The sequence below is a fragment of the Procambarus clarkii genome, chromosome 20 (genome assembly GCF_040958095.1).
Source record: "Procambarus clarkii isolate CNS0578487 chromosome 20, FALCON_Pclarkii_2.0, whole genome shotgun sequence".
Classification (NCBI taxonomy): domain Eukaryota; kingdom Metazoa; phylum Arthropoda; class Malacostraca; order Decapoda; family Cambaridae; genus Procambarus; species Procambarus clarkii.
This window is the reverse complement of record NC_091169.1, coordinates 43,244,296-43,270,422: the sequence shown is the minus strand read 5'-3', so window position 1 is coordinate 43,270,422 and position 26,127 is coordinate 43,244,296. Positions and strand designations below refer to the sequence as shown.

General features: G+C 45.7%; 1 protein-coding gene across 1 annotated transcript; it reads left to right on the top strand.

The window, feature by feature from the left end:
- Positions 1 to 20,678: 20,678 nt before the first annotated feature.
- Positions 20,679 to 21,167, top strand: LOC138366852 (probable serine/threonine-protein kinase clkA). The gene has a single exon (XM_069328139.1). The coding sequence runs from the start codon at positions 20,679 to 20,681 to the stop codon at positions 21,165 to 21,167; it is 489 nt and encodes a 162-aa protein (XP_069184240.1).
- Positions 21,168 to 26,127: the final 4,960 nt, after the last annotated feature.

Sequence of the window (26,127 nt, the reverse complement as noted above, 5' to 3'; positions counted from 1 at the left end):
TGTACATAAGTTCGCACTATTTGCCACTGCGTAAGAAATACAACTGTATCGCCTAACCAGAAACGAACGAACCTAAACAACTCCCCTAACCTAACCTAACCTAAGCATAGAAAACGTAAATATTACGGTGCTTTAATTTTAAATCAAACGCCGCATATCAAACGAATTGATTGACTCCATTAATTAAGACGACTCATTACGTGAGAAGACAGACGGTATAATACAAATGTTATATACAAATAAACGTTCAGAAAGACAGCAATCAGACGAGGAAAATAAACCCAAGTTTTTGAAGCGAATTAAAGAGTTTAACAGTTAATCAACATTTTGGCGGGAAAAAAATATAGAGAGACGTAAAAAAGGGAGGAAAGTGGGGCGCTATTTCCTTCCCCTGGGGCGCCCTGGGAGGCGTAATTGGACCAATCACCTCGCGCCGTCACTCACGTGGGGACCAATCAACAAGTCGTAAACACGCGCCAGCAGATTGAGTGGATTTGCTACAACTGTGCAGAATAACACGCCCCAATCTTCCTTTCCCTCAAAAAATGTGTAGTTAAGGCTTTAGCATGACAGCTTCCCATCATGCACTGCAACTAAAGATATAACGAAATAAAATCCCCTCCCCTTCCCCTCATTAAAAAAAAAGTGTAAAAATACATCTTCTATATTTACAATTTACTTGTAGTTTTACAGAGAGCAAAACGTCATTAGCACGAGGTGAACGGCCATGAAATTTTCTTTAGCGAAACAAGAGTGTTGCAAAATTGAGAGTAAAAATGTACCTTGCAATATCATACTAAATACAGGAATGAGAAAAGCAATATGATATATTTTCCTTATCTGTACATGAGAGCAAACTACCCTTAATGCTATTCCTTTCTTCTGCTTCTTAACTTGAGATGCTTTCGGGGCTTAGCTTCCACGCGGCCCGGTCCTCGACCAGGCCTGCTTTTTTGTTACACACTCCCAGGAAGCAGCCCGTAGCAGCTGTCTAACTCCCAGGCACCTATTTACTGCTAGGTGAACAGTGGCATCAGGGTGAAAGAAACTCTACCTATTTGTTTCCGCACCGCCGAGGACTAAGGACAAAATTCGTAGTCCTAAGGACAGAACCTTAGGACTACGAATCCCGAGTGCTGTCCACTCAGTCGTCAGGCCCCAGCAGTCCTGGCTCAATAGTCATCTATATACTGAGATATAGACGACGCAGATACAGTCCTTAATCTTCACCAATCACTTGAGAGATGACGTCTGTACCCCCCCCCCAATCAGCTGGTGCACGAGAAAGACAAAGTTAACTGTGGTTCCTGATGTACACAAACCAGGACCCAGATTCACGAAGCATTTACGCAAGCACTTACGAACCTGTACATCTTTCCTCCATCTTTGACGGCTTTGGTTTAAACATTAAACAGTTTCAAGCATGAAAACATCCCAATCAACTGTTGTTATTGGTATAAACAGTCTCCTGGTGCTTCGGAGCTCATTAACTGTTTAATAGTTGTAAACAAAGCCGGCAAAGATTGAGAAAAGGTGTACAAATCCTAACTGCTTCGTGAATCTGGCCTCTGGTTGTAAATCAATTGACGGGTCATATTCCAGGGAAGCTTAACAAGGTTAAGCTGTGGGAAGGAAAAGCACTAAGCCAGTTAACAAGACATTTTAACTGGCTTGTTAACAAGCCAGTTAACAGTTAACATCTACTCCTTCACCACCTTAAAAAGATCCTTGACTCTGGAGGCTTCTGGCAGTGTCTCGAACGATGGTGGCGTGCACGCGCGCGGGCACGCGTCTGGGTCCTGGCAGGAGGCCATCCTTCATCCATATATTAGTATTCAGGGTCATGCCTTCCTCAGATTGATAAGGACTCAAATTTATTGTTTCCAGATTTGCTGCACAATCGGCGGATGTGAGTGAAATATTGTGAAACTCGGGGAAAATGGCGAGCCATGGCAACTACAGGGTTGCCACAGTCTACAAGACGAGAGTAACTTGTCAAGACACACTTACCACGATAAGAAATTGTATATTATGCTCAATAGATGCTCAATTATGCTCAATAGATGCTCAAATATGCTCAATAGATGCTCAATTGATGCTCAATAGATGCTCAATTATGCTCAATAGATGCTCAATTATGCTCAATAGATGCTTAATTATGCTCTACTGCGCTCACGCTCACTATTGTGCTCAATTATGCTCAAGTAATACCCTCAAATAAATCCCTTTTGATAAACTGTAAATGTTAAGTGTGTTATGAAATTAATTTCAACGTACCATAATAACCCATAAATAGGCTGGTGTCACTTTTTGCATATATGTTTAACACTGGTGGATACAGGAGCAGGCGACGCCTGAGCCTGACCCATTAGTTTTCCCTGGAACACGACCCGCCAATCGATTTAAAGTCAGATCTCCAATTACTGCTGGGTGAACAGTAGCGAATTATCGTACTTCGGCGTACAGTCGATCCTTCCTGCCCAAAGGCCAGACTCACGAATCAGTTACGCAAGCATTTACGAACCTGTATATCTTTTCTCAATCTTTGGCGGCTTTGTTTAGAATTATTAAACAGTTAATGAGCGCTGAAGCACCAGGAGGCTGTTTATAACAATAACAACAGTTGATTGGGAAGTTTTCATGGTTGAAAAATGTTTAATAAATGTAACCAAAGTCGTCAAAGTTTGAGGAAAGATGTACACGTTCGAAAGGACTTGCGTAACTGCTGCGTGAATCTGAGCTCAGGGCTCGAACTTGGCCGGAATCACTCGGTGAAAATAACTGTTTGCTCACATCCTACTTACATTATTAGATCAAGTTAACCGAGATTGGTGTTGGAAATAGTCAGCCCGTCCTCATAAACAAAGACCCAAAGTCCATTCCATGCACCCGCCAAACCCCTTCTTTATGATTTAAAAACGGTTTACACACGACTCACAACTGATGACGTCCGAACACTTCCGGAACAAGTGCTTCGCTGACGACTTCTGTTCGAACCACAACGCTGTAAATCCTTCACCCCACACGAACTACAAATACAAATAATCGCCAACAGAACCTTGGCGATTTATCCCATTACTGGAGTAGAAAAGTCTTTAAGGCTTACAAGAGCGTTTCCCCCTTAATCCAATTACTGACCCTCTCCAAGACGCAACCCACAACAGTTCCCTAACTCCTGGATACCTGTATAAATTGGTGGATTTAGCAAGTACCTCATTTATCAGGAAATGGGCCAGAGATTTAATGATCAGAGGGAATGCCACTCAAACTGAGAAGTGAACGACTGAATTATAACTGTAATAGGTGAGTGTTTTGTGAACACGTAGACACAGTGAATGCATGAACAACAGTCAGTGAATGCATGAACAAGAGTTAGTGAATGCATGAACAAGGAGTCAGTGAATGGATGAACAAGGAGTCAGTGAATGGATGAACAAGGAGTCAGTGAATGGATGAACAAGGAGTCAGTGAATGGATGAACAAGGAGTCAGTGAATGCATGAACAAGGATTCAGTGAATGCATGAACAAGGAATCAGTGAATGCATGAACAAGGAGTCAGTGAATGCTTGAACAAGGAGTCAGTGAATGCATGAACAAGGAGTCAGTGAATGCATGAACAAGGAGTCAGTGAATGCATGAACAAGGAGTCAGTGAATGCATGAACAAGGAGTCAGTGAATGCATGAACAAGGAATCAGTGAATGCATGAACTAGGAGTCAGTGAATGCATGAACAAGGAGTCAGTGAATGCATGAACAAGGAATCAGTGAATGCATGAACAAGGAGTCAGTGAATGCATGAACAAGGAATCAGTGAATGCATGAACTAGGAGTCAGTGAATGCATGAACAAGGAGTCAGTGAATGCATGAACAAGGAATCAGTGAATGCATGAACTAGGAGTCAGTGAATGCATGAACAAGGAGTCAGTGAATGCATGAACAATGAAAGTCAGTAACATGTGACAAATTGGGAGTGTGAAAGTTAGATAAATTGTTTAACTGAAAGAGTCAGTGACTGCATGGAAAATTAGAAGTCTTCGTATATGATGAAATGGGTGAATATAAAAATTAGTGAATGAGTGTGTACAACCCGCACTTCTGATAGCACGACGTATTTTGACGTATACTTTACCACAGGGCACAAAAACTGATGTACTAAATAGTAGCGGCTGGCGAAATAGAGGTGGTGTCACGTTTTCTATACGATGGTCTACGGTTAGGTTAGGTTCCGGCAATTTAGTACATCAGTTTAGTGACGTTGTGGTGAGTGCTTCGTCAAGGGATTGGAATAACTCGTCAAGGGAGTGAAGTGCTTCGTCACAGAGGTGGAGTACCACGTCAGGGACGGGTGGGTACCACGTCAGGGACGGGTGGAGTACCACGTCAGGGACGGGTGGGTACCACGTCAGGGGACGGGTGGGTACCACGTCAAGGGACGGGTGGGTACCACGTCAGGGACGGGTGGGTACCACGTCAGGGACGGGTGGGTACCACGTCAGGGACGGGTGGAGTACCACGTCAGGGACGGGTGGGTACCACGTCAGGGACGGGTGGAGTACCACGTCAGGGACGGGATGGAGTACCACGTCAGGGACGGGTGGGTACCACGTCAGGGACGGGTGGAGTACCACGTCAGGGACGGGTGGAGTACCACGTCAGGGACGGGTGGGTACCACGTCAGGGGACGGGTGGGTACCACGTCAGGGACGGGTGGGTACCACGTCAGGGACGGGTGGAGTACCACGTCAGGGACGGGTGGAGTACCACGTCAGGGACGGGTGGGTACCACGTCAGGGACGGGTGGGTACCACGTCAGGGACGGGTGGGTACCACGTCAGGGACGGGTGGCATACCACGTCAGGGACGGGTGGGTACCACGTCAGGGACGGTGGGTACCACGTCAGGGACGGGGGGGTACCACGTCAGGGACGGGTGGGTACCACGTCAGGGACGGGTGGAGTACCACGACAGGGACGGGTGGGTACCACGTCATGGGGGTGGAGTAGAGTACAACTAAGTGCGCTGATAACTCAAGAAATGATTAAACTGCCGTTAGCTGTATCCAAACACCTTTCGTGTATTGTGGTGGGTGGTGGTGGGGAAATGGGGGTGTGGTGAGGGGGGGGGATAGAGATGGGTGAGTGGGGGGAGATGGGAGAGAAGAGGAGGAGGAGGAGGAGGAGGGGGTGAAGGAGAAGGAATTGCAGACCAACTTCGTAACTAATAACGTACACGCACATATGCAACTCTTATTACTAAACTTCCCGGGAGAGACATAACCTCTGGTTGATGTGACTTCCCGCCGCACATTATGTTCCCCTCGCTGGGCCTTGCTACTCCATCCTGCCAGGTAACGGCTTCTCTCTACGGTAGCAGCTAACGTCTCGACAACGTCTAGTTAACGGCTCCTCTCTAGGGTAGCAGCCAACGTCTCGACAACGTCTAGGTAACGGCTTCTCTCTAATCGTCTAGGTAACGGCTTCTCTCTACGGTAGCAGCCAACGTCTCGACAACGTCTAGGTAACGGCTTCTCTCTACGGTAGCAGCTAACGTCTCGACAACGTCCAGGCAACGCTGTCTCTCTACAACAGCAGGAAATACATTCTCTCCCACAACAGTCCGTCCTCTGGAGTTGCCACGTCACAAAAATGCTGTATTAAATTGCTGGAACCAAACCTTACAGAGGACCTACGAATGGAAGACGCACCAGCCCGTCTATTTAACGAGTTACTGCGATATTTTGACTTTGAGGATTTTTTACGTACAAAACACGATGTATTTACTCTAGAGGATAGGTTGTTCAAGAGGACGAGAGGCCTGGGCGATAGATATTCCTCGTCCCGTGAACAACAGTAAATAACAGGCTTCCTTCAAGCCTGTTCAACGGGATGAATCTCTACGCTGTACGTGAAAACAATCTTTTTCTCGCAAGTCAAAAAGACGATTTTTATCAGCCCTTGTATGTATTGTGCTACTGGCCAGGCTGACTTCAGCCTGCGTGTGGAATGTGGATCGCCAGGTGTGATGGACTGTCAGTTAGGTGACGAACGATCGTCAATTAGGTGAGTGGGGATTGTCAGTTAATTGACAGGGATTGTCAGTTAGGTGTTGGAAGGGGGGGGGGGGGTCGGGGGTCGTCAGTTAGGTGAGCTAGTCCTATTATGTCTACTCTAAATTGACTGTCACATTCCGGAAGCCTCCTTGAAGATCTCAGTCTGGAGTTAAAGGCAGAGTGAGATTGGTGAAGCATCAAGTACAGCTTCTCAAAGAGAATGTCAAACTTTAAAATGATCTGACGGTGTAAGCGAAGGCTCACGAGAAGATGCCCGTCAACACCAAGTCTCAACATTAAGGCATGTTGTATTGAAATATTCAGAGTCCAAAATCTGTACCTGCATTAACATTGTGACTTGCATATACCCTTCATCTTTTACTTTCGATAATGTTAGGTTAGGGAGGGTTAGGTTAGGTTAAGTTAGAGAGGGTTAGATAATGTTAGGTTAGGTTAGGTTAGGTTAGGTTAGGTTAAGTTAGAGAGGGTTAGGTTAGGTTAGGTTAGGTTAGGTTAAGTTAGAAAGGGTTAGATAATGTTAGGTTAGGTTAGGTTAGGTTAGGTTAGGTTAAGTTAGAGAGGGTTAGGTTAGGTTAGGTTAGGTTAGGTTAAGTTAGAAAGGGTTAGATAATGTTAGGTTAGGTTAGGTTAGGTTAGGTTAGGTTAGGTTAAGTTAGAGAGGGTTAGGTTAGGTTAGGTTAGGTTAGGTTAAGTTAGAAAGGGTTAGATAATGTTAGGTTAGGTTAGGTTAGGTTAGGAAGGGTTGGGTTGTGTTGAGTTGAGTGGTGTTTGTTTACATAGAAGGATAGCCATTACGCCATGACTCATATTTTTCTCAGGAGTTAGACCCTAATGACATATTGGGAATCAATATTTCGTATATCAACACAAGCGAGGGTTATAATCTCAATGATTTTACTCTAAAAATCTCCAATTCTTCAATGGCTTAACAACACAACTATTTTTGTAAACATGAATAGCTGGTGTGTGATCGTAAAAGGCAATATGGCCAACTTACTAATTCCTAATTAGTAAGTTCATTCCTAAAATGAAACTACTAATTGATCCCATCAGCATCTTTAATCATCAAGATGAAAATTCAAAGAAATTATAGGAAAAAGCTTACCTTGAGGTGCTTCCGGGGCTTAGCGTCCCCGCGGCCCGGTCGTCGATCAGGCCTCCTCCTTAGGAAATAGATCATTCACCTTGGCAAGCCTTGGTGAGATGAAGAAGCCTTTCTTGAAGCGGCAATATAAGATGATATACGAGTTTAACAAAACAAATACTTTGGTTATGATAACTACGATATCTCCTAGTCGCCGAAAAGTTAGAATGTTAGACTCGAAAAAAGTGTGATAAATTCAACACAAAATCAGGTATGCAAACGGGTCTGTTTTGCATCCTCTGTTGCTAGTACCCTTCGTCAGAATAGATGAATATATCCCTTAAGTATACAAGAACTTGTATACCTGTTTATCCTTATCCTGTTTACAAATATATTTTCTAGCAGGATAACAACCCTGCGATAAGACCTCCAGATCTACTGCCAAATTGCTAAGTCAGCATAAAGGTCAACACTCATAATTGGCCATCACAGTATCCTGACCTCAGTCCGAGAGAATGTTGTGCCTTGAACTTGAAAAGCGGCTCAAAGAAGCAAGTAGTGTAAAAAGTAACACTAAAGAAGTGTTACAAGAGCAAGCAGTGTAAAAAAGTAACACAAGAAGTGTTACAGGAGCAAGCAGTGTAATGTAAAGATGTTCAAGAAGTGTTACAGGAGCAAGCAGTGTAATGTAAAGATGTTCAAGAAGTGTTACAGGAGCAAGCAGTGTAATGTGAAGGTGTTCAAGAAGTGTTACAGGAGCAAGCAGTGTAAAGTGAAGGTGCTCAAGAAGTGTTACAGGAGCAAGCAGTGTAATGTGAAGATGTTCAAGAAGTGATACAGGAGCAGCAGTGTAATGTAAAGATCCTCAAGAAGTGTTACAGGAGCAGCAGTGTAATGTGAAGATGTTCAAGAAGTGTTACAGGAGCAAGCAGTGTATTCTACAGGACTTGGAGCACTAGTCAATGGAGTAATAGTACAAAAATTCCTACTGATACTTGTCTGAACTTGTTAAAACGAAATAGGGACTATTTAAACCTATTTAAATGTAATAAGAACCATCTGAAACTAATAAAAATAATAGGTAGGGTCTAAACCTATAATAAGATCTTAGGCTGTGCCTGTACCTATTAAAAGGGGATAGGAATCGCCTTCTCCGTACAGGAAACCGAAGGAATGATACAAAAATACAGAGAATTTACAAAAATATTCACTTAAGTTTAAGGTGATATATTCTAGTTTCGCCCATTTAAGATGGGCGAACCCTTATTAACCCTTATTCCCGCTCTCAGTTAATTATGCAACACTGAACGTAAACTTATATTTTGTTGGTGATAAATTAGCGACTTGCAAATAAACTGTATCCTGGAGTGAGTAAATTAATACATTGTATTCAGCGTCCTTATCTTCAACCAGCAGAGCATGAGGAATCAATTGATGAATCAATGAATCACGTGTGCGTACGCCTTGGAGTACTCAAGTACTCGTCCTTAGTTATAAACACATGACTGGAAGGGGAATTATCAGGTCAAAGGGCCAAGCTATTAAGACTATAGAGCACTTGGAAGGATAAGGATAAGGATTTGGGATGGGATGGGGGAAAGGAATGGTGCCCAACCACTTGGAAGGTCGGAGGATTGAACGCAGACCCGCATAAAGCGAGACCGTCGGTCTACCGACTGGCAGCAAACAAATTATTTTGGACACAAACACAAACAAATACTATCAATAATCCTACTCACACATGCGAAACTGAATTGAAAGTTAGTTAAGTTCATTTATTATGCACCCCATACCCATCATGTGGGAGGTAGCGGACCCCATACCCATCCCGTAGACAGTAGTAGACCCCATACACATCATGTGGGCGGTAGTGGACCCCATACCCATCATGTGGGCGGTAGTGGACCCCATACCCATCATGTGGGCGGTAGTGGACCCCATACCCATCATGTGGGAGGTAGCGGACCCCATACCCATCCCGTAGACAGTAGTAGACCCCATACACATCATGTGGGAGGTAGTGGACCCCATACCCATCCCGTAGACAGTAGTAGACCCCATACACATCATGTGGGCGGTAGTGGACCCCATACCCATCATGTGGGCGGTAGTGGACCCCATACCCATCATGTGGGCGGTAGTGGACCCCATACCCATCTGTGAATGACAGTGGAGGAAGGGTACAGAGGCACACAATGGGCTAAGGAACTCAAACCCAAAAATTCAATAATTTTAGCTAAGCAAGCGACGACGTTTCGGTCCTGGACCCTTACCACAGACGGACTGAGACGTGATCACTTTCACGAGTGTGGCTTGGATTTATTTCAGCAACTTTATTGTCACTTATTCTAGGACCCAAAGTACTATACCATAGCTGCTGAGGGAAGATAAACTGAAGAGAGGATTGAAAAGGCGAGTTCCAGGAGACATTTATGGAGGAAGAACACGTCTTCGGGAGACCAGTTCAAAATGGAGTAATTTTGTGTATTCCAAAATCCGGTAACACACCTAAATTAACTGCACGTCTTGTTTTCAAAGATATATATATATATATATATATATATATATATATATATATATATATATATATATATATATATATATATATATATATATATATATATATATATATATATATATTATATATATATACATATATACATATATTGCAAAATGAAATCATATTAATAAGATGTATCGATGAGAAAATCAGTATTTAACTTAAAGAAAGTTAAATTATATTTAACTATTATATATTATATACACCTCTGATAAAATTTATTCGCTTAACAGAGTCAGAAAGACAGGCTGAAGGGGCAATTAACAAAGACAAGCTTTTTCTAAATTTCTAGCGAGTTTAATGGTTATTCTTTGAGCACACAAAGCTGATTGTATAAGCTGGAAAATCAAACATTAACTTATTCACTTTCACTGTAACTCCAAACGTTACCTCAGCACAGGGTCGCTCTAACAAGGAAAAGAGAGAGAGAGAGAGAGATTAAGCCAGTCGTCTTTGCCTTGAAAAACATATATTAATAAATAGTTCACAACATTGTTTTATTAAGGAACATTCATGTTTGACACATGTGTGAGAGTAGAATGGGGTTGAGGGGAGGAGTGAGAGAAAGGAGGGAAGGAAGGTAGAGGCTGAGGATGTGTGTGTGTGTGTGTGTGTGTGTGTGTGTGTGTGTGTGTGTGTGTGTGTGTGTGTGTGTGTGTGTGTGTGTGTGTGTGTATTCACCTAGTTGTGCTTGCGGTTTTTGAGCTCTGGCTCTTTGGTCCCGCCTCTCAATTGTCAATCAACTGGTGTACAGATTCCTGAGCCTACTGGGCTCTGACATATCTACATTTGAAACTGTGTATGGAGTCAGCCTCCACCACATCACTGCCTAGTGCATTCCATCTGTTAACTACTCTGACACTGAAAAAGTTCTTCCTAACGTCCCTGTGGCTCATTTGGGTACTCAGTTTCCACCAGTGTCCCCTTGTTCGCGTACCACCTGTGTTAAGCCGTTTATCTTTTTCAACCCTGTCAATTCCTCTGGGAATTTTGTAAGTAGTGATCATGTCTCCCCATACTCTTATGTCTTTCAATGTCGTGAGGTGTATTTTACGCAGCCTTTCCTCGTAACTCATGCCTCTAAGTTCTGGGACTAGTCTAGTGGCATACCTATGAATTTTTTCAAGCTTCGTCTTGTGCTTGACAAGGTACGGGATCCATGCTGGGGCCGCATACTCCAGGATTGGTCTTACATATGTGGTATACAAGGTTCTGAATGATTCCTTGCACAGGTTCCTGAAGGCAGTTCTGATGTTAGCCAGCCTCGCGTATGCCGGAGATGTAATTATTTTTATGTGGGCTTCAGGAGACAAGTTTGGTGTGATATCAACTCCTAAATTTTTCTCTCTGTCCGTTTCATGAAGGACTTAATCTCCTATTCTGTATCCTGTGTCTGGCCTCCTGTTTCCACCGCCTAGTTTCATTTCCTTACATTTGCTCGGGTTGAACTTTAGTAGCCATTTGTTGGACCATTCATTCAGTTTGCCTATGTCATCTTGTAGCCTCATACTATCTTCCTCTGTGTTAATCCATAATTTTTGCACCATCAGCAAACAATGAAAGGAACGATTCTATACCTTCTGGGGGATTACTTACATATATCAGAAACAGTATGGGTCCAAGGACTGAACCCTGCGGGACTCCACTGGTGACGTCTCGCCAGCCTGAGACCTCACCCCTCACAGTGACTCGTTGTCTTCTGTTACTTAGTTGCTCCCTTATCCAATGGAATACCTTCCCTTTCACTCCTGCCTGCATCTCCAGCTTTTGCACTAGTCTCTGGTGGGGTACTGTGTCAAAGGCTTTCTGGCAATCTAAAAATATGCTGTCTGCCCAGCCTTCTCTTTCTTGCCTGATCGTAGAATTCAACTTATCCTGTGAGGCATGACTTGCCATCCCTGATCCCATGCTGATGTTGTGTTACAAAGTTCCTTCGCTCCAGATGTTCCACTAGCGTTTTTCGCACAACCTTCTCCATCAACTTACTTAGTATGCAAGTTAGGGACACTGGCCTGTAGTTCAGTGCCTCCTGTCTATCTCCCTTTTTGTATATCGGGACTACATTTGCAGTCTTCCAAATTTCTGGCAGTTCACCTGTTACCAGTGATTTGTTATACTCCATGGAGAGTGGCAGGCACAGTGCTTCTGCTCCTTCCTTTAGTATCCATGGCAATATTTCATCCGGGTCTTTGTCACATCCAACTTTAGCAAAAGCTTCCTTACATGCCCACACTTAATCCCAAACTCCTCTAGTGGTGCCTGGTTAACTATTCCTACTATTATCTCTTTACCTTCTCCTTGCTCTAAACTGAAGACCGCCAGGAATTTCTTATTTAGTTCCTTACACACTTCCTTGTCGTTTGTGGTGAATCTGTCTGCCCTTATACTCAGTTTCATTACCTGTTCCTTCACTGTTATTTTTTTCCTGATGTGGCTGTGCAGCAATTTAAGTGTGTGTGTGTGTGTGTGTGTGTGTGTGTGTGTGTGTGTGTGTGTGTGTGTGTGTGTGTGTGTGTGTGTGTGTTGTGTGTTGTGTGTGTGTGTGTGTGTGTGTGTGTGTGTGTGTGTGTGTGTGTGTGTGTGTGTGTGTGTGTGTGTGCTCACATAATTGTGCTTGCGGGTGTTAATCTCAGGCTCTTTGGTTCCGCCTCTCAACTGTCAATCAACTGGTGTACAGATTCCTGAGCCTACTGGGCTCTGTCATATCTACATTTGAAACTGTGTATGGAGTCAGCCTCCACCACATAATGCATTCCATCTGTTAACTGCTCTGACAGTGAAAAAGTTCTTTCTAACGTCCCTGTGGCTCATTTGGGTACTCAGTTTCCACCTGTGTCCCGTTGTTCGCGTACCACCCGTGTTAAACAGTTTATCTTTATCTACTATGTCAATTCCTCTGAGAATTTTGTACGTAGTGATCATGTCTCCCCTAACTTTTCTGTCTTCTAGTGTCGTGGGGTGCATTTCTCGCAGCCTTTCTTCGTAACTCATGCCTCTTAGTTCTGGGACTAGTCTAGTGGCATACCTCTGAACTTTTTCAAGGTTCGTCTTGTGCTTGACAAGATACGGGCTCCATGCCGGGGCCGCATACTCCAGGATTGGTCTTACATATGTGGTGTACAAGGTTCTGAATGATTCCTTACACAGGTTCCTGAAGGCAGTTCTGATGTTAGCCAGCCTCGCATATGCCGCAGACGTTATTCTTTTGATGTGGGCTTCAGGAGACAGGGTTGGTGTGATATCAACTCCTAGATTCTTCTCTCTGTTAGTTTCATGAAGGACTTTATCTCCTATTCTATATCCTGTGTCTGGCCTCCTGTTTCCACCGCCAAGTTTCATTACCATTACCTATGTGTGTGTGTATGAGTGTGAGTGTGTGTGTGTGTGTGCGCGCGCGCGACCTTCCATGGAGTCAGGTGTTGCCATATTAGTTTCTCTGGCTTCAGTAAATTATATCCTTGTTAAAAGGAGCTTTCCGGTGTTATAACAAATTGTCTTCAATATCATTTTCGTTAAAGTCTAACATTTCCCGTGAATATCATATCCCAACAAAGACACAACATAACAACAATATTATCTGTTTGTGAGAACATTGTGATTAGGTTGCGTTTGCTGGGATGACGTTAGCGTTGGGTATATATGTTTGAGGTCAGCTTGTCGGGAGAGTGAAGCACGTTGCGCTCAGCTTCGTCGTAGTTCCCAGTCCCACAAAGCAGTGACCTTGTGCTCAGCTTACAGCGGCTGAGAAATCCTATCTCTTCACAATAGAAACTCAGAATCCAGTTCTGTATATAAGGGATCCAGCGCGCCGCTCCTGTCATAATTCGTACCGCATCGTACATCCAGCCAGCCAGCCACCCGACGCACGCTAACTGTATCGTGCAAGGAACGCCCAGATTGTAGGGCGGATTCGGCAATAATCACGTGATTCTAGGGTAAACCCACACAACCATTACCGTCACGGAATGAGGGGTGACACGCACGCCCCCATCGCACTGTGATTTGCGGTTTCGCGTGGCTAGAAGCCAGTCCCGTACGATGGATTTATTGACAATAAAAAGTCTATGAGAGACCAACTCCCTCCGCGACAGGTCCATCACCCGGAAGGGTAAGAGGATCTTCTCTTTGATGTAAATTTGGTGAAGAAGATTACGGAGCTTTGATGTCGCGACGGACGACAGCCTGGTGTCACCTGGCGACCAAAAAATACATTGTTATTGATCCATCTTATTAGTTTGTGAAGAACGTCTTATGATTTGAGAAAAAATATGGAGAGGGAAGAGGAAGAGGGGGAGAGAGAGAGAGAGAGAGAGAGAGAGAGAGAGAGAGAGAGAGAGAGAGAGAGAGAGAGAGAGAGAGAGAGAGAATGAGAGAGAGAGAGAGAGAGAGAGAGAGAGAGAGAGAGAGAGAGAGAGAGAGAGAGAGAGAGAGAGAGAGAGAGAGAGAGAGAGAGAGAGAGAGAGAATGAGAGAGAGAGAGAGAGAGAGAGAGAGAGAGAGAGAGAGAGAGAGAGAGAGAGAGAGAGAGAGAGAGAGAGAGAGAGAGAGAGAGAGAGAGAGAGAGAGAGAGAGAGAGAGAGAGAGAGAGAGAGAGAGAGAGAGAGAGAGAGAGAGAGAGAGAGAGAGAGAGAGAGAGAGAGAGAGAGAGAGAGAGAGAGAGAGAGAGAGAGAGAGAGAGAGAGAGAGAGAGAGAGAGAGAGAGAGAGAGAATGAGAGAGAGAGAGAGAGAGAGAGAGAGAGAGAGAGAGAGAGAGAGAGAGAGAGAGAGAGAGAGAGAGAGAGAGAGAGAGAGAGAGAGAGAGAGAGCACACACTCAAACACAACACTACACACCTGACACTGCACACATATGATACACAAACTCACATGACCTGGTGGCATGAAGGTCATGTCATTGGAAGTCAATTAGTAACCGTTCGCCCCTGTTCACTCAGCAGTAATTGGAGACCTGGGAGTAAAACCGCTTGGTGGGTCGTGTTCCAGGAAAAAAATCATTTTAGGGTAAAACTTCCCATAAGCTACGAGAAGGGAAATCTTTCAATATGCCAACAAGAGTCAGAAATCCACTCCTGTACCATCCTGCGTAAAAAAAAAGGAGCGCGCGCGCGCACGCACACACACACACACACACACAGTGTGTGTGTGTGTGGGGCGGGGCGTTCGAGGCGGGACCAAAGAGCCAAAGCTCAACCCCCGCAAGCACAAATAGGTGAGTACACACACACACACACACACCTGAGATCTGGAACTTTAAGCACAAGAGGTCATAGATTTAAACTAGCTAAACACAGATGCCGAAGAAATAAAAGAAAATTCACTTTCGCAGAGTGGTAGACGGTTGGAACAAGTTAGGTGAGAAGGTGGTGGAGGCCAAGACCGTCAGTAGTTTCAAAGCGTTATATGACAAAGAGTGTTGGGAAGACGGGACACCACGAGCGTAGCTCTCATCTTGTAACTACCCTTAGGTAATTACACTTAGGTAATTACACACACACAGACACACACGGGCGGGCGCCAGTGGCCGTGTGAATAGCACGCTGGACACGTAATCCTGTGGTCCGGGTTCGATTCCCGGCGCCGGCGAGGAACAAAAATGGGCAGAGTTTCTTTCACCCTGATGCCCCTATTACCTAGCAGTAAATAGGGACCTCGGAGTTAGCGAGCTGTTACGGGCTGCTTCCTGGGTGTGTGTGTGTGTGGGGAAAAAATAGTAGTTAGTAACAGTTGACTGACAGTTGAGAGGCGGGCCGAAAGAGCAGAGCTCAACCCCCGCAAGCACAACTAGGTGAATATACACAATGTATATGAGCTGACTGTGTTGTCGTCACACATACGCACTACAGAACAACAAATACCCAGCTTATACAAGTCGCCAAAGCAAAAGGAGTTTATATTTAAATTTGTTTCCGACTCAGCAAAGCAATCAATAGTATAATTTACTTTTGACCGTGTTTTAAGCCAACACAAAAATTCATGAAAAACGAATATCCTTTTTTGAGCATGCAAGGAAATTGTTACAGGGGAAAAAAGGGGAAAATACAGAGTGTACGCGTGGCGCCGTAACACAGTTACAACAACACAAAAATACCCAAGTTTCAGCGTGAATAAACAGTAGGGGGTTGTCGTTTCCCTTGGGCCACATCCCCTTACCCACTCCCCCTCCTACCACCATAACAATGGGGGGGGGGGGGGTTGTCGCTTCGCTGAGACAACCTCTCCCCATTAACTACCTCTCCCCCCCCCCCCCACCACCTATAACGACCAAACAATATATGGGTTGTATAGCTTCCCCGCTGGGGATCCCCTCTCCTTCCTCCCCTACGAACACGACAATAACAATGGTGGGGGAGGGTTGTCGCTCCCCGGAGCACCCCCTCTACCATCGTCCCCCCCCCCCCAACCAATACGACCACAATCACCCTTCCTTACACGTTTCTGGGGCACATGTACTCCTGGGTACAACTAGGTAAGGACAACAATGGAGTTGTCGTTTTCACCTAGAAATCTATTCCTCACGACACGACAATGAGTGTCGCTTTCCCAGGGAACCTCTCACCTATTTACCCCTTCACCTCTCCCGACAGGACTTTAACAACAGGGCTATTCATGCCCATGTACGGGCTATTCATGCCCGTGCCACCTCTTGGGTGGCTTAATCTTTATCAATCTTATCAATCATTCTCCGCAACACAGCACCGCTCATGTGCCAGGTAAGTCCACTACGGGCTCACCATAGCCTGTGCTACTTGCCCCGCTCCTGTGCCAGGTAAGTTACGGGCTCACCATAGCCCGTGCTACTTGGAACTTGTTCCGAATACCTTAATCTATAACAACAACAACATTCTCCGCACCCACCTATGTCTTCCTATCCCGCCTGGGTTCTCCTCAACCTTCACCCCCCTACAACATTGTAAGGGGTGAAGGTTTTCTATAATAATAACATTGATTGCACTTCCCTGTGTTTATATTGACAACATAAATGTAAATATTAGTAATTAAAAGCACTGTAATATTCTAGATTATCACGTTGAAAATGTGGAACACTGGATAAAATGATTACTTAGGGGAAAGGTAGGACATTAGGATAACTGAAGATAATTGAGAATACAAGGATAATCATTGAACACGGAGAGGACATTAATAATGGCTGGAATGAGGTTCTTGCTGTCGATTTTACAGGAGAAGTTTTCGATCCGTTGAAGATCAGACTTTGAATCATAAAATCTTATCCCTCCTCCTGTGTTTGTTAATGTCCCGGTAGTTAGTTGTAGTGCAGCTAGTTGTGTTTGTGTTAAGGTCAGTCACTTGTTTAACCTCACACTGATAGTCTGAGTACATTGATGCATCACGTTATTGTGAATTCTGGGTGTAAAGTCTGAGTACAAGTGCTAATGTTTCCTCGAAAACCTGCATGTTGCTGCAGTCCGTCCTGAAGACGAGTCCTCTTCTCTTCAGGACTGTCTTGTCAAGTTCAGGTTCTTCTCTTCAGGTTCTGTCAAGCATTTCCTAGGAATGCTTGACAGAACCCCTTGACAGACGTTGCTGAGTACTCTCTCTTCTCTTTCGAGTCCGTCAGACTTCTACTGCCCCATATAAGCAATTTCTGATCGTATAACCAAACAAAATGATTCTTACAAATGCTGGGTCAAAATAATCTTTAATCTATAGATTAAACAACATTGAGTAGACTCCATACATTTTTAGGCTCCAAGATCACATAATCGTCCAAGCCCGTGTTCACAGCACATCCATTATCATGAGATATCACACTCCCCTTCAAACCACCTAAATAGTTATCTAGATATTTTTGATGGTCTGAAAGCATATTACGGTTCCAGTAATAGCCTACAAGTAAACTGGAAAACTGAACCTTTGTCCTAAACAGAGACTAATCTGAAGCTATAAGTTTATTGTATTATAAATCCTTGATTTAAAATATAGTGTAAAAAAAAAATTAAGAATTAGTTTTTTTGTAAATGAAATTCTCGGATACATTGAAATAGTTTTTGAATTTTATATTTCACGTAAAACACATACTCAGTAGTGTTTTACGCTGTCCAATACTGTCACTATGGCGGTGTGTTCACTCACAGGATGAGTGACGCTGCCCAATACTGTCACTATGGCGGTGTGTCCACTCACAGGATGAATGACGATGTCCAATACTGTCACTATGGCGGTGTGTCCACTCACAGGATGAGTGACGCTGCCCAATACTGTCACTATGGCGGTGTGTCCACTCACAGGATGAGTGACGCTGCCCAATACTGTCACTATGGCGGTATGTCCACTCACAGGATGAGTGACGCTGCCCAATACTGTCACTATGGCGGTGTGTCCACTCACAGGATGAGTGACGCTGCCCAATACTGTCACTATGGCGGTGTGTCCACTCACAGGGTGAGTGACGCTGCCCAATACTGTCACTATGGCGGTGTGTCCACTCACAGGATGAGTGACGCTGCCCAATACTGTCACTATGGCGGTGTGTCCACTCACAGGATGAGTGACGCTGCCCAATACTGTCACTATGGCGGTGTGTTCACTCACAGGATGAGTGACGCTGCCCTTCGGGACAAAATTAAAATTATACTACTTGTCCATCCTCCAAAGTACCCAATTGTACTATAAATATGTTACAATCTATCCAAACACCCATCTATCCATCCATCCACCCGTGTAATGAACCACATTACCAACAACGCACATCAGGTACATTACTGCTCAGGTGATCCAAGAGTGCCCAGGTGGATGTCAGTAGTGATAACTGTTTCTCCAGGATGACCGTTGCCACACAAGCAGCCCGTTACACTCACCTGTGAAAAAAAATCGTTACCTTTAATTTGTCTCATGTTTATTTTGAAATGTAGAACATAAAATCAATGAATAATGTTACAGTGAATAATAATATATAGGGGAGTAATTTAAACAAGGATAAGAACAATATATATATATATATATATGCCATGAAGGGAAATGAAGCAACAAATTATTGAGCGTTTTCGTGTTGATAATACATTGATAATACGTCAATTGTATTATCAATGCAATAGTTGAATATATATGTAGACGTGTGACGTGAAAAATCTATGTCTTCGTAATATTTGGTTCTTGCTACTACCATTCCTAAAAAAGTCTTACAAATCCGGCACTGTTGTTGTTTTAGAAAAGGTGGAATATTTTTGTAAAAAGTAATTTTAATAATTTTTTGTAATCTTCAAGATTTATCCCCGTTTATCAAACACGGGAAAGAACCCTTTGATGATATCAAAACCTTCAACGGAAGCTTGAGGAAGTTTTTAAGAGACCATAATGATCTTAAACAATTAACAACCTCATCTCCTTCCTTACCGTATTTTTATTGCCTGGTCAAGACATGTAAACCCTAACATTCCCTTGAGACCTGTTATCACTTCTGTGGGATCCATTACTTGCAACCTTTACATATGGCTCACCTCCCCACTTTTTTATATTATTATTTTCTACCACAGACGTGGCCACACATTTACAATGCTAACTAGCATATATACATTTTCTTCTGTCCTCCATGGACAGGGTGAGAGATTTGTCAAACGTATAGTTCAGGGATTTATTGAACATGACCCTCCTCCATTCTTATGTTCAATTTCATGTTCGTATTTGATTAATTCCATGGATTTTGTTAACAAATTATCAACGTTTCAATCAACTCTGATTTTAAATTAATCAATTTTGATGCATGTTCTTTATTTACTAAAGTTCCTGTTGAACATAGTTTTAATCTTATAAAACTATGTATAAAGGGATGTAAATTGACTTTTAATAATGAGTATTATCTACTGACTTTGGGAATGACTAATGGGGAATCCACCATCTCTATTTTCTTTTAAATTTCTACATTAAATATTTTTAAAAGAAAATTGTTTGTAAAATTACCCCTTGAATCATTCCATGGTTTAAGTATGTTGATAATATTTTGAGTATTTGCCCATCAACTGTAAATTTAGAATTCCTAGCAAATCTTAATAATCCCCAAGTCACGTCTACCAAAGTTACTATAGACTTAAAATTGATAAATTTCTTTCATTTTTAGATATCGTATTTCATCGGGAAGATTTTTCTTCAAAAATTGTGTTTACAGAAAGCCAACAAACAATTTGCACTATGTTTATTATTTCTCTATACACAGATATAAAGATAAACAATTTATGTTTTTCTCTATGTACCTAAGAGCTCTTAGAATTGTTAGCCCAGAGTTCTTAGACGAAGAGTTTGAAAATATTGATTTTATTGGATTCAAGCTTACCTACCCATTGAGTTTTTCAATGGGGTAGGAAAATTCCTTTGCTACAAGCTTGATGTAGCAAAGCTCAACATACTTATCATTACAAAATCAGCAGTGAGAAAATTTGCCAGAAAATGTTTTTAGGCTTACCATATTTTTCTGTGTTCGAAAACATTTAAAAGGCCTTAAAAATATTTGATATACGTGTGGTGTTTAATTATGAAAATACGATTGAAAATTCATTAATTAAAAACAGCCCTTTTTGTGATAACTGTATTATTTACAAAACACCCTGTTAAGATTGCAATATGTAGGTAAAACATTCAATGATTTTGAAATTTCGATTTTTTTGCCGTATAAATATTCCGTATAAACCGGCCAAATATCCAATGCTCTTTATATTCGAAAAAAATATTTGGTGAGAAAAATTTCATCAAAATAATATAGTTACCAAGATGTGGAAATATATATAGGAAACAGGATGGGGAAATAAACAGAGTGAAACAATATATATAAAACGGCGTGGAGCAAAGTAGGAAATAAGATGTGGAACAATTAAGACGAACAGGGTGTTGGGACAATAATGACAAACCAGGGCATGGAACAAGAACAAGGATGAGGAACAAAATAGGAATTAAGGTGTGGAACAATCAAGACAAACATGGTCTGGAACAATGTACAAAGCAGTGTATTGAAGAATGAAGCCAAACAGTGTGTGGAACAACTCGGGAAACAGCGTGTGGAACAACTCGGGAAACAGCGTGTGGAACAACTCGGGAAACAGCGTGTGGAACAACTCGGAAAACAGCGTGTGGAACAACTCGGGAAACAGCGTGTGGAACAACTCGGAAAACAGCGTGTGGAACAACTCGGGAAACAGCGTGTGGAACAACTCGGGAAACAGCGTGTGGAACAACTCGGGAAACAGCGTGTGGAACAACTCGGGAAACAGCGTGTGGAACAACTCGGGAAACAGCGTGTGGAACAACTCGGGAAACAGCGTGTGGAACAACTCGGGAAACAGCGTGTGGAACAACTCGGGAAACAGCGTGTGGAACAACTCGGGAAACAGCGTGTGGAACAACTCGGGAAACAGCGTGTGGAACAACTCGGGAAACAGCGTGTGGAACAACTCGGGAAACAGCGTGTGGAACAACTCGGGAAACAGAGTGTGGAACAGTAACTGAAGCAGTAAGTTGGGCAGTGTTGGACACGAAGCGGTCAAGCCGCATCCGTAAATTCAGGGTAATTGGACACCGGATGACGAACAGCCCCCGGTAACCGAACACCGATAAGGGCTTGTGGTAGTTTCAGTGTAATGTCTCCTCTCCCAGCTCCTCTCAGGTGTCTGACGCAGCATCCTTCGTATATACGATAGTTCAGATTGGTAATTAAGACTTATTTATGTGATTCTAGGGCCTGATGGGAGTGAATAATAGCGGATTGTATTGATTGTTTTATATTTCAAATACCAGATGGGTGCCGGGCAATGCTTGTGTCTCTCTCTGCTCTCTCTATTTCCCACTCTCTCCTTGCTCTTTTGTCACCTGTTCCCCTCTCTTATTATATATCCCCATCTCCTATTCTATTCCCTCTTCCCCTCTCCTCCCTTCTCTCCTATCATCTCCCCCAACACCTCCCTCTCTTCCTATATCCCCCTTCTCCTGCCTTCCACCTTCTCTTTCTCCCTGATTCTCTCTCTCTCTCTCTCTCTCTCTCTCTCTCTCTCTCTCTCTCTCTCTCTCTCTCTCTCTCTCTCTCTCTCTCTCTCTTTCTTTCTCTCCCCCTCTCTCTCTCTCTCTCTCTCTCTCAGAAAATGTAATACTGTAACCCAAATGAATTCAGGTTCATTGTTTTCGAGTAAATCATTGGAAATGCGAGGGTAAACAGCTGAAGTAAGCATCAAAACTCTACGGAAACTCATCCGTGATTTCACTTCATGACAATCGTGGGGGTGAGACTAGCCATAAGCATCTGGCTTCCAACTTTGGACAGACAAACAAATAAACACAACCATTCCATTTTATATAGATATACTAGAGTGGCACCTGGCTACACCTGTAGCTGTCCCCCGTCCCCCCCCCCCCTCTCTCTCTCTCTCTCTCTCTCTCTCTCTCTCTCTCTCTCTCTCTCTCTCTCTCTTCCTCCCCCTTTCTCATATCTCTTTCCCTAAGCCCATCTCCTACCTTTCACCCAAAACCCAATCGCCCCTTTGCACACTCTCTCTCCCCAATCTTCCCCCTCTCTTCAGACACCCCACCCCCTCTTTTTTCCCCTTCTGTTTCTCGCTCTACACACAAAGGAATAAAGGAAGTTGATAGGAATAAAGGTAAATAACAAGGAATAAATAACTTGATAAATAAGTCTACGGATAACAGAACCAATATTTGGGACGCGACTTAATGAAAATCACAGGGGGGGTTTGTCGGAATTAGATGCAGATATTTCTTAAGGTATGTCACTGAGCCGATCGTAACTGGTCTATGACACTCCCACACCCCACATGTTTCACGTGTGAAAGTTTGGTGATGCTAGCCGCAAGCGTCTGGTCTCCAACCTGAGTCAGACATTGTCTCATAGATATAGGAAATTTCTGCAACCTATCCTCAAGGGAACCCTTACACCTGGGGAGCCTCACACCTGGGGAGCCTCACACACCTGGGGAGCCTCACACACCTGGGGAGCCTCACACACCTGGGGAGCCTCACACCTGGGGAGCCTCACACACCTGGGGAGCCTCACACACCTGGGGAGCCTCACACACCTGGGGAGCCTCACACACCTAGGGAGCCTCACACACCTGGGGAGCCTCACACACCTGGGGAGCCTCACACACCTAGGGAGCCTCACACCTAGGGAGCATCACACCTGGGGAGCCTCACACACCTAGGGAGCCTCACACACCTGGGGAGCCTCACACCTGGGGAGCCTCACACACCTGGGGAACCTCACACCTGGGGAGCCTCACACACCTAGGGAGCCTCACACACCTGGGGAGCCTCACACACCTGGGGAGCCTCACACACCTGGGGAGTCTCACACACCTGGGGAGCCTCACACACCTGGGGAGCCTCACACACCTAGGGAGCCTCACACCTGGGGAGCCTCACACACCTGGGGAGCCTCACACACCTGGGGAACCTCACACCTGGGGAGCCTCACACACCTAGGGAGCCTCACACACCTGGGGAGCCTCACACACCTGGGGAGCCTCACACACCTGGGGAGCCTCACACACCTAGGGAGCCTCACACCTGGGGAGCCTCACACACCTGGAGAGTCTCACACACCTGGGGAGCCTCACACACCTGGGGAGTCTCACGCACCTGGGGAGCCTCACACACCTGGAGAGCCTCACACACCTGGGGAGCCTCACACCTGGGGAGCCTCACACACTTGGGGAGCCTCACACACCTGGGGAGCCTCACACACCTGGGGAGCCTCACACACCTGGGGAGTCTCACACACCTGGGGAGCCTCACACCTGGGGAGCCTCACACACCTGGGGAGTCTCACACACCTAGGGAGCCTCACACCTGGGGAGCCTCACACACCTGGGGAGCCTCACACACCTAGGGAGCCTCACACCTGGGGAGCCTCACACACCTGGGGAGCCTCACACACCTAGGGAGCCTCACACCTAGGGAGCCTCACACCTGGGGATCCTCACACACCTGGGGAGCCTCACACCTAGGGAGCCTCACACCTAGGGAGCCTCACACCTGGGGAGCCTCACACACCTAGGGAGCCTCACACCTGGGGAGCCTCACACACCTGGGGAGCCTCACACACCTGGGGAACCTCACACCTGGGGAGCCTCACACACCTAGGGAGCCTCACACCTGGGGAGCCTCACACACCTGGGGAGCCTCACACCTGGGGAGCCTCACACCTGGGGAGCCTCACACACCTGGGGAGCCTCACACCTAGGAAGCCTCACACCTAGGGAGCCTCACACCTGGGGAGCCTCACACACCTAGGGAGCCTCACACCTGGGGAGCCTCACACACCTGGGAAGCCTCACACACCTAGGGAACCTCACACCTGGGGAGCCTCACACACCTAGGGAGCCTCACACCTAGGGAGCCTCACACCTAGGGAGCCTCACACCTGGGGAGCCTCACACACCTAGGGAGCCTCACACCTGGGGAGCCTCACACACCTGGGAAGCCTCACACACCTAGGGAACCTCACACCTGGGGAGCCTCACACACCTAGGGAGCCTCACACCTAGGGAGCCTCACACACCTGGGGAGCCTCACACACCTAGGGAGCCTCACACACCTGGAGAGCGTCACACACCTGGGGAGCGTCACACACCTGGGGAGCCTCACACACCTAGGGAGCCTCACACCCGGGGAGCCTCACACACCTGGGGAGCCTCACACACCTGGGGAGCTTTACACACCTGGCGAGCCTTACACACCTGGAGAGCCTCACACACCTGGCGAGCCTCACACACCTAGGGAGCCTCACACCTGGGGAGCCTCACACACCTGGGGAGCCTCACACCTGGGGAGCCTCACACACCTAGGGAGCCTCACACCTGGGGAGCCTCACACACCTGGGGAGCCTCACACCTGGGGAGCCTCACACCTGGGGAGCCTCACACACCTGGGGAGCCTCACACCTAGGGAGCCTCACACACCTGGGGAGCCTCACACACCTGGAGAGCGTCACACACCTGGGGAGCGTCACACACCTGGGAAGCCTCACACACCTAGGGAGCCTCACACCCGGGGAGCCTCACACACCTGGGGAGCCTCACACACCTGGGGAGCTTTACACACCTGGCGAGCCTTACACACCTGGAGAGCCTCACACACCTGGCGAGCCTCACACACCTAGGGAGCCTCACACCTGGAGAGCCTCACACACCTAGGGGACCTCACACACCTGGGGAGCCTCACACACCTAGGGATCCTCATACCTGGGGAGCCTCACACACCTGGGGACCCTCACACCTAGGGAGCCTCACATACCTGGGGAGCCTCACACCTGGGGAGCCTCACACACCTGGGGATTCTCACACACCAGGGGAGCCTCACACACCTGGGAAGCCTCACACACCTAGGGGAGCCTCACACACCTGGGGAGCCTCACACACCTGGGGAGCCTCACACACCTGGGGAGCCTCACACCTGGGGAGCCTCACACACCTGGGGAGCCTCACACACCTGGGGAGCCTCACACACCTAGGGGATCCTCACACACCTGGGGAGCCTCACACACCTGGGGAGCCTCACACACCTACAGAGCCTCACACACCTACAGAGCCTTACACACCTGGAGAGCCTCACACACCTGACGAGCCTCACACACCTGGGGAGCCTCACACACCAGGGAAGCCTCACACACCTGGGGAGCCTCACACACCTGGGAAGCCTCACACACCTGGGGAGCCTCACACACCTACAGAGCCTTACACACCTGGGGAGCCTCACACACCTACAGAGCCTCACACACCTGGGGAGCCTCACACACCTGGGGAGTCTCACACACCTGGGGAGCCTCACACACCTGGCGAGCCTCACACACCTACAGAGCCTTACACACCTGGGGAGCCTCACACACCTGGGGAGCCTCACACACCTGGCGAGCCTCACACACCTGGCGAGCCTCACCTCACAGAACACTAACACCACCACCAGGATGACCGCAGACTCGGCCAATTTTAAAATACGTATCAATAATATAATACATACATTATCATAATTTAATAAAATTCAATTATATGTATATAGGATTTTATTAACTGCGACGGAATACCATAAAATAATTATTCTGACTTCGTAATTTGTATTTGGAAACAACAATACCGAGTGCCATTTTACAACTAACTTTTGTTTTAATGAAGAACCTGACAAAATATCTTTTGTTATTTAGTGATCGTATATTGAACGTTGTAGTTAATGAGGACTTTTTGGTAGTGTAGAGGTGTGTGGTGTGGTAGTGTAGAGGTGTGTGGTGTGTGGTAGTGTAGAGGTGTGTGGTGTGGTAGTGTAGAGGTGTGTGGTGTGGTAGTGTAGAGGTGTGTGGTGTGTGGTAGAGTAGAGGTGTGTGGTGTGGTAGTGTAGAGGTGTGTATGGTGTGGTAGTGTAGAGGTGTGTGGTGTGGTAGTGTAGAGGTGTGTGGTGTGGTAGTGTA

Bases quoted from the DNA above. Each gene is read 5' to 3' on its own strand.
- LOC138366852 (XM_069328139.1), top strand. From the start codon at position 20,679: ATGAAGCCAAACAGTGTGTGGAACAACTCGGGAAACAGCGTGTGGAAC.